Genomic DNA, 14,015 nt, shown 5'->3' with positions numbered 1-14,015 from the left:
AGATGGGTGTCTGGATTGCATCAGGTTCAGTTTAAATGGGTGTTTGGGCTGCACAGGTTCAGTTTAGATGGGTGTCTGGGTTGCACAGGTTCAGTTTAGATGGGTGTCTGGGTTGCACAGGTTCAGTTTAGATGGGAGTCTGGGTTGCACAGGTTCAGTTTAGATAGGAGTCTGGATTGCATCAGGTTCAGTTGAGATGGGAGTCTAGGTTGTACCAGTTTCAGTTTAGTTGGGAGTCTGGGTTGCACCAGTTTCAGTTTAGTTGGGTGTCTGGGTTGCACCAGGTTCAGTTTAGTTGGGTGTCTGGGTTGCACCAGGTTCAGTTTAGATGGGAGTCTTGGTTGCATTAGGTTCAATTTAGATGAGAGTCTGGGTCGCACAGGTTCAGTTTAGATGGGTGTCTGGGTTGCACATGCAGGTTCAGTTTAGATGGATGTCTGGGTTGCACCAGGTTCAGTCTACATGGGTGTCTGGGTTGCACCATGCAGGTTTCCTGGGTAGCATGTTGGTTTAGACATGCTGCTGGGTAACTTTTTTTAGACAGATTTCTAGGTCACAGGGATTAGTTTAAACAGGCATCTGGGCAACATAAGGTTACGTCTAAATTTGTTCACTTGAGACAGGTGTCTAAGGTTGCACAGGATTCAATTTTAATAATAGACATGTTATTGTTACATGGGTAACATTTTGCAGACTGTTGTTGAATGGTAAAATATATTATGTTTACATTTTTTTGTCGTCAACAAATGTGATCTTATGGCCTACCCTACCCTATCACACAGCATGTAAATAATGCAATGTGGATGACACTATATCAAATACAGTAAAAACAAACATGACATTCAGTATAACTGTGCAAAATCAGAATTTGACAACATGTACATTTCCGATGTGTGAATTCTATGATTTCTGATCAAGAAGATTTTTAGACTTTGGAGTATTCCTAGTATTCTAGACTATAGTATTACATAAAGGTTTTTAATCGCTATGGCAACCAAAATGGCTGCATACTGGAGGGCTGTATGATTATATTCTTTTATTTGAACTATGCTTGCATAAATAATGATATAAACAACATTTGGCAATTATTTCCTTTAACATTTTAAATTCCAATGACTTTTTAGCTCCGCTGTCGACTTTGTCGAGAGGAGCTTATCATATGAGTGATTGTTCGTCGTCGTCCGTCGTCGGTGACCTTCGTCGTCCATGTCAATGTTTTACATTTTCAACTTCTTCTTGAAAACTACAAGCCTGAATGCTTTGATACTTGGTGTATTTTCGACTTCTTGTTAAAAACATATATAGGTACTACATGTGGACCTCTCTCAAATTTGGTCATTTCGTGATGATATCTTCAATTTTCAAATTTTGATGAATATTTTTGTAATTTTTGGTAAAAAGTGATATTTTGGACTTCTTGTTAAAAAATTCAAGGCCAATTGCTTTGATATTACATATATAGGTACTACATGTGGACTTCTCTCAAATTTGTTCATTTTGTAATGATATCTTTAATTCTCTAATTTTGATGAATATTTTTGTCATTTTTGGTAAAAAGTGATATTTTCGACTTCTTGTTAAAAAACGCAAGGCCAATTGCTTTGATATTACATATATAGGTACTACATGTGGACCTCTCTCAAATTTGTTCATTTTGTGATGATATCTTTAATTCTCCAATTTTGGTGAATATTTTTGTAATTTTTTGTAAATGTGATATTTTCAACTTTATGTTGAAAACCGCAAGTCCGATTGCTTTTATATAACATATATAGGTACTACATGTGGACCTCTGATTTGTTAATTTCATGGTGATATCTTCAATTATCTAATTTTGATGATTATTTTTGTAATTTTTAGTGAAAAGTGATATTTTTGAATTCTTGTTGAAAACAGAAAGTTCCATTGCTTTACTATACATATTGTTCATTTCTCAATGATATCTTCTTGTTGAGAACAGCAAGTCTGATTGCTTTGATACAATGTACTATACATATTGTTCATTTTCTAATATCTTCAGTTTTTTAATTGAAATGTGCATTGCTAACAGCAGAGCTATCTCAGCCGAGAGGCTGCTTGTTTAAAGTACGACCTGGAGATGTTAATTATAATGGATGTCGTCCCACAAATTGAGCATTATCGTTAAATGTAAATACGTATGATTTTAATATAACACTTCCATATTAAAACCTTCTCACCATACATCATATACCCTTTCTTAAAAAAGTATTTTTGTATGAAACACAATATGTTTGTGTGAAATGTGACTCTGAAGATAGAAATCTAAATGATATTCTGAATATGTTATCTGTCTATGTTTATTAATGTCAAATCCCATGACAGCTATATTAATAATGTAAAAAGCATAACAAAATGAACAGACCAAAGTTATTCAAATTACTGATTGTCTGTCATCTTCAGTGACATCTTTTGGCATCAACATTTAACTTTTCAGACTACTTCACTTCAAAACATAAGCTGTATTGCTTTGATACCAACACATTGGATGATTCTGTCTTAGATTTGTTCATTTCATCATGATAACTTAAATTTTAATGAATAGCTTTGTCAGTTTTAGTAAAAAAATACTATTTCTGACTTTTTCTTTTTTGAAAAATATCAGTTATCAGTAATTAATTCTTAATATCATTTGATTCTTGGCTAACCAAAGACCTTAGCAAGTCTGTGAAAAATGTCAAATATTTCATTTTATCTCCATTTTTGCATGGGTTTTAGTATTTCATATTATACATACATGTATATAGATATATTCCACAGAGGTGACAGACTAAAAAATGATTTCATATAATATACCAGAAAATTGGGCCACTGAAAAACAGTGTGACCAATCACAGTAACAGTAAATATGGCGTCACTAATGTGGAAGACTGTTGTGGGTGTTATCCAATCAGCAACCAGTGTTGCACATACATACAGGGAAATATAAAACCACAAGCTTTAATTTGAATTTAAATCATTCTATATTTTGAAGTATTATCAAGTATTTACCATTATCAACATTCATAATTTTGAATAAGGGGAAAGAAGGAAAACAAAGTGGTGATGAGCTGTGATGACATAAGCAAATCTAAATAATTCTTGTGAATAATAATGCTGTGTAATTTTATAAAACAATTAAATTTATCACAAAACATTTCCAATTACACAATATGGTCTATTAAATACAATGGAAATTTATTTCCCAGAATGCATTTCCATATGCTCAGTAGCACAACATGTGATACCTGTTGGGATGTGTTGCAGTTTATTGAGCATACCAGTAATACCTGATTCTGATGATATTCTCTTAATACCCACGTGTCTAGGGATAATTTAAATTAATAAGACATTCACAGTAGATAAAACACATTAGTGAGATGTTAATCAAGAAATTGTTTGACTGTCTGATCATAAAATTAGAAATTTACATATTCCACATACAGTACTGTAGAATACTTTATTTTAGCTGGGATTAATTTTCGCTGAAAAGACTTTTCGGGTGTTTTGTATGCAATTTATTTTCACTGATTTTTGACGAGTTGAATGTAAAATATCGGGAAAAAAGGTATATTTGCTGGAATTTATTTTAACTGAATCATTACTTCAGCGAAAATAGCAAAAATTAGTTGCAAGCGAAATTAAAGTAATTTCCAGTATACATATACCATATTTGCCTTATTAGTAGCACATGCACTTAAGTATTTTTTTCCCATTTCAATGATTTAGTATATCGCCAATGTGATATTTGTTTTATAGGAACTCAAATAGAGCAAATACAGTAATGAGATACAGGTATATTTGTTTAATTTTCTAATATAAGTAAAAATAATACTAGTTATAAAATTAGTATCACTGGATTTGTGCTGAATTGTTAGTTGTTAAACCTTGTTAATCTAACATGGATTTCACTCATATATTTGATTATCCTTTTTAATCTGTGAGAACCTGATCCAGTTTATTATAGCAAGCTTATGATGATGGATTGTATATAGGGAAAGTCATTTAATATTGTAATTAATTTGTCTGTGACTAAACAGAAAGTAAAATTATTATTTACAATACAGTTGGTGTTTTTAAGCATTACGGTTTCATGACATTAAGAAGTCATGGTGTCAAACACTGTGAATATGTGAATAAATTACAAAAATAAGATTAAAAAGCAAAATAATTGCATTTATTTTTAATAAACCCTAAGAGGTATATGATAAAACCTTTATTGGACAGGGCTTTTTTGCCAATGCAAAAGCTCAGACGCTTCCGCCATAGAGTCTCAGCCCGCAAAAGCTGTATCAAGATAACAAAGATCAAAGCGGAATGATCCACAGACATGTTGATTAGATTTTTGAGTCAAAGTACCTAATAACTGTAATAATAAATTGTTTCAGTTATGTCTAAATTGGTTGAACACCATGGGATGGTGTGATTGAATACTTGTTTTTAATTATAAATTTCCCTGACAAAATAGTTTCAATTTTAAGCTAATTTGCATATCAATTAATTATGGATATTTTCACTATCCCAGCCATGCTTTCAACACATCAAAATAATTTCTAAACTTTTTTGTTGATATTTGACTATAAATTTGACTTTTTATATTTTGAACAGACATCAATTGAAAACGGAGCCGACTGAGAGTACCGGTACCAGTGTGGATTACTCAATCTCATCAGATGTATCCATGTTTCGCTTTAGTAAAAGAGTTCAACAAACTATTGCTGCGTTGCTGAGCACTTTTATGGTGACGGGTCTTCTGGCATGGTATTACATCATCCAGCATGGACACACAGTTGTACTTCAGTTGGGACCGCTGGAACTTGATAGCGGTCTTCAACAATTGACTGTTGGGGATAGTAATAATGAAGGTAAAAAGTTGATAATTGATATTGGTAAGCACTTATCAATGACGTCAATTCCGATGCAGTGTGAAGATGTCGGTGGACGAATGAATCTTTGCATAGAATGGATAGAAGACGAATCCGAGCGGTCAAATTTGAAAATAGCGCAGATGAGGGTGGACCTCAATACGATTGATACCAAAGCAACATGTTATGAAGTAAAGTGGCAAGTGATGTCGCATAATTTTGTTCCCGAGGACTGTATCAGTTTTGGTAATGAACATTGGTATGGTGGAGCGGTAGCCTATCGTCAATACCTAGTATTGGAAAAGGGCCATGTCAGTATGCAGCCGTATGTGACGGGTGATATATGGGATAATGCAAAAGGGTACGGATCTGTATTGGATCGAATATGGATGTCAAGCCATGGAATGATGATTGTCGTTCCCGATACTGTCCCGTTGCATGTTAGTGTCAATCAACCCACAGGATATTTTTGTCTCAAAGCCGATTATACTGACTCTTCGTACAAAAGTTACGATGATAAATTTGTAAATCTGAAGTACACTATTTGTGATGCTAAAAACATCCGAGACATTCAGGAGTATGTACAAGTTCGATACCTCTTCCCTCCAAATGGAAAACCTGATGAAAGTGTGGTCAACTTTCCAATATGGAACATCCGATCGTATGACATGAATACGTACACTAATCAGAGTGATGTGTTGGATATAGCAGCCCAAATCAAACAGCACAGTTTCAACCACAGTCAGTTAGTTATAAGCGACAGATATAGCATGCATCATGGTGACCTCACGTTTGATCCAAACAGGTTTCCAGATCCCGGATTAATGGCTGATAGTCTGCATGAAATGGGATTTCGCATAGGACTGAAAGTTAATCTCTTTTCCAGTGTAATGTCCGAAGCATTCAAAGAAGGATCTCGCAAGGGATTCTGGGTAACCTATGGTGAGAGCGACGTCCCCGGTCTTGTTAAACGATACGGAAATGTCGGAGTGCTGCTAGATTTAACAAATGAGAAAGCAAAATCTTGGTATAAAAAACGACTTTCCAATTTACTAAGTCACGTTGATGTTCTTCATTTTGACGGGGGTCAGGCTCAGTATCTTCCATATCAATACGATGTACATCGCACTTATTTGATGCGAAATCCCAATATGTATTCAAAAATGTTTGTGCAATTGGCAACTGATTTAGGAAATCAGAATCAGTTACAGAGTGGATGGGGTACGCAGAGGTATCCCATTTTTTTGCGGATGAGCGAAAAGAACTCTGGATGGTGCTACAGCAATGGATTGAAATCTGTCATTCCGACTGTACTTCTGTACGGAATTCTGGGATATCCATATGTTATTCCAGCAGCAATAGGAGGCAATCCCATGGGGAATACGGATATGGATGCTAAAACAGAGGGGCTACCCGAGAGGGAACTTTACATTAGGTGGATGCAAGTAGTGACTTATCTGCCAGTTATGGAGTTTACCACGTTGCCATGGCAGTATGATGCTGAAGTTGTGAGAATTGCTCATAAACTGGTGAAAATTCATGAAGTCATAGTGGCACCTATGATTAATAATCTTACGCTGGAATCTGTGCAAAATGGTGAGTCAGTCGATTAATCAGTATTTTTTTTATTATATCTAACATACATTTGAGGTTGGTTGATTTATTTTGCTGTTCGGTAACTCTTATAGATACGAGTGATTTATAAATATATTCGAATGATTGAAAACTATATGTCAACTGGCTACTTACGTTAATCCATACTCATTATCGAATGTTATGGAATAAAACTCCTGGGCATTACTGACCCAATTTGGATAAGTTGTTATTTAATCTTTTTAAGCCAAATGGACATACCGTAAGTTATTTTGTGGATGGTGACAAAAATTGATATTCAAAAGGTCATATTTCGTCATGCTGTAAAGATCTAAAATTCACCTGACTTAATTTAGCATATAAAGTAGCAATCAGTAATATTTACCTAATTTGGAAAATGAATTATTTCTTTTTTACGTGGAGCCAGTATGTATTAAGAATTAGGTTGAGAATTCTTAATGTGAAGTATGTTAACCAACATATTGCTTTAAAGTGTACTTACGAGAGGTAGCTTAATTGCTGAATGCCATGTTTAATGTAAATTACATCAACGTTAGCAGATTGATTTCCCTCTGACAATTATCTACGATTCAGGTTGCATCTGCATGCAGAGAAATGGACATCATGATTGTAATTTCACCTCGCATTCCTTACTAAAATTCATTAGACAAGATGTATACTTTTTTGTGTGCAAATTGTTTTAAATGAATTTGTACATCTTTGTATATACAAGAAGTAGTGTAAATTTGGAAAAGATTTGTATTCAAAAAATACACAAATACAATGCAAATTGTATACAAAACATGTACTTTTGTATACAACAAGTGTATCCTATATTTGGAACACTTTTGTATACAAAAATCGTAAAAAGTACAATTCACAAAATGGCATTTATAGAATTTTTATAATTCAACTTCATGAGCGGGATGGTGAGTTTCATTTTCCTTCAGTGCATAATCCTATTACCATTACTCAATCGTTTGTAATTGCAATTAACTAGTATGTTTTCAAGTGTTAATATTAAAAATAATTTATTGCATTTATTTTGCTCACTGCAGGTGCACCAATTATCCGTCCTGTATGGTGGGTGGCTCCCAACGATCCAAACACACTTGCACTGGACACAGAGTTCTTAATTGGTGATGACTTTCTGGTGGCGCCAATTCTCGAGAAGGACGCACGGAAGAGAGACATCTATTTACCTAAAGGGGATTGGAAGGCTCTACTGAATGGAAATATATACGAAGGTGAAAAATGGATTCGAGATTTTCCCATTGAACTTGATGCAATTGCAACATTTCAGAGAATGGATACACTGAGTTAAAACCGTCTTTGCGATTCATTCAAATGTGGTTTAGTTGGGATCATTACAGACAGTTGGGTGCTATTTATTTCCAATTCTTTTTTTGCAAGAATTTTGCCAAAGATGTTTTGAAATTTTATAAGTGGCTTTTTAATAATACAATGCACAGTTTTTAAAACCAAACTTGTTGGTTATATATACTTTATTCTGGTATGCAGTGGTCATTTATATCTCCCATGATGCATCACTGGGTATGGTGGAAGTCATCACACACTAAAACAATTCAATGCTCTGTTGATTTCATTAAGCTGCATAAAATAATCTATTTTGTCTAAAAATTATATATTTTTTTAAGTCAAACATATTAGATTTATTGGCATTCTGGAGAGCATTTATATGTCAAATGTATTTATTATTATTATTATTATTATTATTGATTATCTTAGGTTAGGTTTGTTTCAGCCCAAGCATTACCATGTCAACCCTTCCACTGTCCAATTTGTTTCCAAATCAACCAAATTGCCAACATTCTCATCAGTTATGCGTCAAATTCATTATTAGATTTAACAGAAGATTACGAAGAAGACTCTGATCAACGTCTTGTATGGAAATGAGTTCATTTTAAACTGGACTACATTTTGTGGATTGATACAATGATTGACAATGGTAGTTTGTGTGCACGTGTTAGGTTGGATGCAATGCATCATGGGAAATTATTCTTGATTACTCTTGCTTTGATGTTGAACACTATTTTGTATCATTCATTTACATATTTTATGTGTACTTTATAAACTTATCGCAGTCTAAGAAAAAAAATGTATCTCATTTATTTTCTATAATACAATCCACATACCACATACAGAGTGTTTAATTATAGCAATTGGACACATATCTATTTTTTGTCCCTTTGTTCTAGCTATGAGCTTATAATCCTCACAAAAAGACACCTGAGGTAAAATAAATACCGGAAATAGCTGTTTTTGTTTTGTTTTGTTTTTTTACTGTGTGAATTAAATCATGAAAGGATTAAGGGCAGTTTGCCATATTGGTTTTTTGCACATTTTATTCTTCTATTTGTCATGTAACCCAAGTTACCATCAGAGGCGGCGGCGGCGGCACACAATTTTGCATGAGGGTGCGAGATCTGCTCACCAACCTCGTGCCGAAGGCGTGACCTTACTACGGGCTGCGGGGGCATGCTCCCCCTTAAAATTTGAAATCTAGACCCTCTGAAACACTATTTCCTGCATTTTGAGGGGCATATTTTGCTGTCACAAAGGGTTTCAAACTTGATTTTGGAGGGGCAACATCCCCCAACATTTTTTTCGAGGGGCGGCTGCCCCCCCTGTGCCGCCACCACTGACCATAGAGATTGTTGCAGTAAGTTTGGTCATCAAGTTAGAGAACCTTGTTTGATGTTAATGCTTATTAGACATACAAATTATTCAGTTCCAGTGTTGTATATGTTGTGTTTTCTTCTGTCACAGTCCTGTGGTTCTGTCATTGGTTGTTTTAAAGTTCAACAAAATAGTTTTGTTGAAAACTGGATGTAAAATGTAGTGTTAATCAGTCAATTGTCTCCTAGTATTCGACAAAACATTAATTCATTTTTCCAGGTTTACCGGTACTGTCTTTTTTGTGTTGTTGATTAACGGTTAGATCATTCTATACTGAAATTTTTACAGATATATTGTGTTGTTGTTTGATGTCATTTCTTGTCGAGAATGTTTTGTATACATGTATATATTAAATATAAATCTATATTCTGTGGTATATTCTATAATGATATATATTTAAACATTAATACTCCAATGTAAAATTTGTTAATATATTAAGTGAATGTTTTTCAGCATTGAAGATGAATTATTTTTCAAGCACATGCAAGGGTCATATCTGAACAAAAAATAATTTGAAGTGGAAACTGCCATGCACATAATCCTACTCTCCCTGAAAACATAATAAACTCCTTAAAACTTTGGTACTGTATTTGCTCTATTAGAAGCACATCTGCAATAGAGGTGCATGTAACATACCGGATCATCCAAAAATATTATTTATTTGAATCATAGACACATCACTGTTTTTATTAGCACATAAGCTAATAATAGAGCAAATATGGTATATATTTAATTCAAGTCACTTAGGTTTTAGATACTGGGGTGTAGAATTTTGTTGGTGCATAGGAAGCCCAAAGTTGTTGAAACGTTTTTGCTATGATCTTTTTTTCCCCCAAAATTTCTGTCATCTTGGATAAACCACATAATCATTTCATATTTGGAATTCCATTTCCTTACAAGGTAAAATACAGATACCTCGTGCAATACCACAACATTTGGGCATGCTATAAGATTAAGATACGTGAGAGATGTATACACAATACTGTAAAATGACCAATTTTCACTGGGTTTAAATTTTGCTGATTTACCATTTCAGGCATGTTCAATGCGTTTTAAATTCATGGTTTTATCATTTAGATAATGTGTTCTATGCTAAATTTTACATATTCACTGGGTTTTAATTTAGCACATTTTCCAGTCAGTTGAACCAATTTTGAATGTTTGTATTCCTGAGTGACTATCCCTATATTTTCCAACAGAAAAACATATTTTCAGGATTATTATAACTCCACTAGGTTTGAACGAGATGTTTGATATTTCAAAGATTACTGATGTATACACCACAGATGGTCTATTAATTGTGGGGTTATTTACAAAGTTTATTTGTTTTTTTTACCTTTATTATATTATGCAAAAAGGAACTTCGCAAATTTAAATCATTTAGAATTCTGAATTAAATAATATAATCTGTGCATATTAATTAGCTAATTTACATATCACTTTTTTCACACATGTTGTAATGGCAAGCAATGTCATTTTGAAAATTTAGAAAGTGCACAAGAATGACGATGATCCGATTACATGTATCCATCATTTACATTGCTTATACGATTGATATAGCAGGGATTTATGTATTATACGCAGAATGAGGCGGTATCCTCGGGGGCGGACATCCGGGCATTTTCACCGCCTGGCAACCCGCGGCGGTGAAAACAAAGGCCCAAAACTCGCAGAAAACAGTACTTTGGGATGATTGTTGAGACTCCCCTGAACAGTGTAACAAGATTAGCCCTACGTGTGTAACATATATAAATTTGGTTGTTCAGGATTACTTCAAAGTTGAGTTTGTGTTTTCTCGAATTTTCACCGGCTCGACCGGCGTTCCACAGCAGCGCGCACAGAGCCCATAGAAATGCATGGTACAGTGGTGCGCGTTTTAGCAACATGGAACGTCTGTGACGTAGCTCCGCCCCCGAAGATACGTCTGCCTTTTTTGGGCACTTCCGTTCATTTCAAATTATCAATAGGTTATAGTGTTACACGATTATACTTCTCATTAAAATGTGTTCGTGCAGGGCAATACTTCAAAAGGTTTGCAACATGTTTTTTTGTTTTTTGTAGCAACAAGAGGGATTATTTCTCCCACTTATGCTAGTCATTAAGTGTTAAAATGCATCTGAAAAATATCCACGATCAGCTGATGTAGTTTTGTATAATATATTTAACGTCTTGATGTGTGATAATTTATTTTTTTGAACAAGTAATTGTATTTTTGTACTCTGATTGATTGTGAATCTTCACACTGTGCCACATGTAGACACAGTTGTATGTATAAATTTAAATTACAGTATATACCGGTATATGTCGACAGGTTATTTTGAAGATGTCAATTTCCTGATGATTGTCGTGAAATATACTATATATACGTTTCTGTGTAATACTACATTATTATAATATTTGTAATGATGCAATTCAATGGTAATTTTGCCTCGGCAATTTTTGTGGGTAATGAATATATCGGTTGCACAGTGTGGTCGCAAAACATGCATAGTATGGAAATAACAGGAAGGGAAACTAAGTATTATATGGATTTGTGTTCTGAACTCGTGTTGTTTTAGACAACAAATATGAATAAATTGATATCAGAAAAATAAAGGTGTGTGTTGTCTTTCTTGCATCACAAAATATTGTATTCGCATTTGTTGAGAATTTTTAATTGTAGTTATTCATTAACGATAAACTGAAATAATTATGATCTAATGATGGAGATGATTAAATTAAGTGGTGAAATCTACATCTTTCATGCTTATTCTTACATATTTAAATCCATTCCTCCAAAATCTTTAGGATTACACTAGCTAGTGTGTCATGGGAAGTTGCATGCCCTGCCTGTTGTTTATTACTCTGTACATTTTTGGAGGTGTTAATCCAGTGTTCTAATTATGTACACCATTATCAGGATATATCGTCACTTTCATTAGATTAACATGTTTTTAGACTTGCATGTCTGTTTAGTTTAAAACATGCCTTGATCGTCAAATTTTATACTGGAATTCCACTTAAAATCTTGTCAAAATAATATTCATAACTGATTGCGACAGGAAAATACCGTACACCATGCATTCTGATTATCAAATTGAGCAATTTCACGGAGAATTCTGACAAGATCCATCAACATTGAGAATGATTTGCACCTTGAAATCACAGTTGACTGTGTTGAAGTCTAGTCGCTATCTTTTTTTTATACACCCAGATCCATGATTGACATGTTTTTTGAAGTTCTATCACCCCTACTACCAACATTGTTCATCCCTATATAGATATATATATATATATATATATATGAAATAGCAAATACGTGGTTCAACAGATTTGAAACTAGTTTTTAAAACTAACTCGTATGTTTTATATTTAGAAAAAAAAATGGCATTTACAGGTACACAAGTTCATTTGAGAGGCTGAATGTCTAGAAACGTGTAGAACTAATTACCGGTAATAGCTATTTTAATATTTTATTCAATTTTTTATTCATACAGGCTTTTTTCCATTTTATGGCTTTAACCTTGATTAGCAGTTTTAAAAAAAACTAACATTTTTTTATATTATGGTATTATTTGAAATGCAGGCATGTCTCTGCAGTTGTGAACATTCATGCTGTGTCAATTCCTACCACAGAGGGCAGTATCATTAAAAGATTATGACGAGTTCCTTCAAAGAATTTCACACTGAACACTTTAATAAATTACTTATGAGATCATATTTTGCACACTAAGAGCATTATACAATTTTGGAGGTGTCATTTCCTGCTACCCAAATTATAATAAAAAATCTATAACACTGAGGGCAGTATACTGGTAATCCAGGTGTGGATGTGCTAACTTGCCATTTCACACCACTCTTTGAAGTTGCATTGTCGCTAAAACTTGAATAACTTGACTACAAATCAAATCTGTAAGTTAAGATTCACGAGTTATACCTTTCGAAACCTGACGTTTTATGTCCTTTAGTTACTCATTGTCTTCACTATAATAAATCCCATCATGCATTGCTGTTTGAATTCTGCTTGGGGTGTTTAATGAGTGAAATAGATTAGGGGGAGGGCTTAATGGCTAAACAATAAACTTTGCCGACAATACAACTTTAAAAAAAAAAAAAAAAAGAAAATTTATAATATGAAATTTTTCTAACACTGAGGGCAGTATGTTACAGTTTTGGGCATTGCTGTATGCAATTTCCAACACTGGGGGCAGTACACAGTTAGGATGTGTGATCTACAAGAAGTTGGTATAGAAGTGTACAAGCCAGTAGAAGATATTCTATAACAGCTGCCTGCAGTTCTTCTATCAGCGATGAATTCAACGCAAGATAAATAGATACAGAATTAGTTTTTAGAATTATCAAGCATTAAGACACCTAAAAGTTCATACCCTGGACAATATCAAAAGCAAATGATTCATCCCAGTCAAGATAGTCTGAAAATAATGATAGTAAAAGAAAAAACAAAACCATTTACAGTATTATGAATTATTATTTTGGTAAAGAAATAATAGTATTCTTTGAGTTTTGACTTTAGGTTTGAAAATACATTCTTGGGAGTCAACATCCGGGCATATTTTCATCGCCTGGCAACCACAACAGATAAAAACAACGGTCAAAAACTCTAGTTTTAAGACTCTCCTGAATGGTATATCAAGATTACCCCTACATGTGCAATATATATAAATTTGGTTATTCAGTTTGCGTTGTTTTCTCAAATTTAGCTGTTCCACAGCAGCTCACAGAGAGCCTATAGAAATACATTGTACAGTGGTACTAATCATACATGTATATCCACAACGACATACCATTGATATGATTTACTTGTGGTAATATGTACTGTAGATGTGCATCTCCATCAGAAACACAAAACCAAAAATTACA

At 33.8% G+C, this 14,015-nt stretch overlaps 1 protein-coding gene across 1 annotated transcript; it reads left to right on the top strand.

The window, feature by feature from the left end:
• Positions 1 to 482: 482 nt before the first annotated feature.
• On the top strand, positions 483 to 7,920 carry LOC100371690 (alpha-galactosidase MYORG-like). Its single transcript, XM_085507343.1, has 3 exons — positions 483 to 526; positions 4,606 to 6,458; positions 7,514 to 7,920. Exons 1-3 carry the CDS (start codon positions 483 to 485, stop codon positions 7,777 to 7,779), a joined length of 2,163 nt encoding a protein of 720 aa, XP_085363469.1. The 3' UTR covers positions 7,780 to 7,920.
• The last annotated feature ends 6,095 nt before the right edge of the window (positions 7,921 to 14,015 follow it).

This window comes from Saccoglossus kowalevskii, chromosome 13 (genome assembly GCF_978046115.1).
Source record: "Saccoglossus kowalevskii chromosome 13, keSacKowa6.1, whole genome shotgun sequence".
In the NCBI taxonomy this organism is placed as follows: domain Eukaryota; kingdom Metazoa; phylum Hemichordata; class Enteropneusta; family Harrimaniidae; genus Saccoglossus; species Saccoglossus kowalevskii.
The sequence above is the reverse complement of the archived record's forward strand: the minus strand, read 5'-3'. Positions and strand labels throughout refer to the sequence as shown.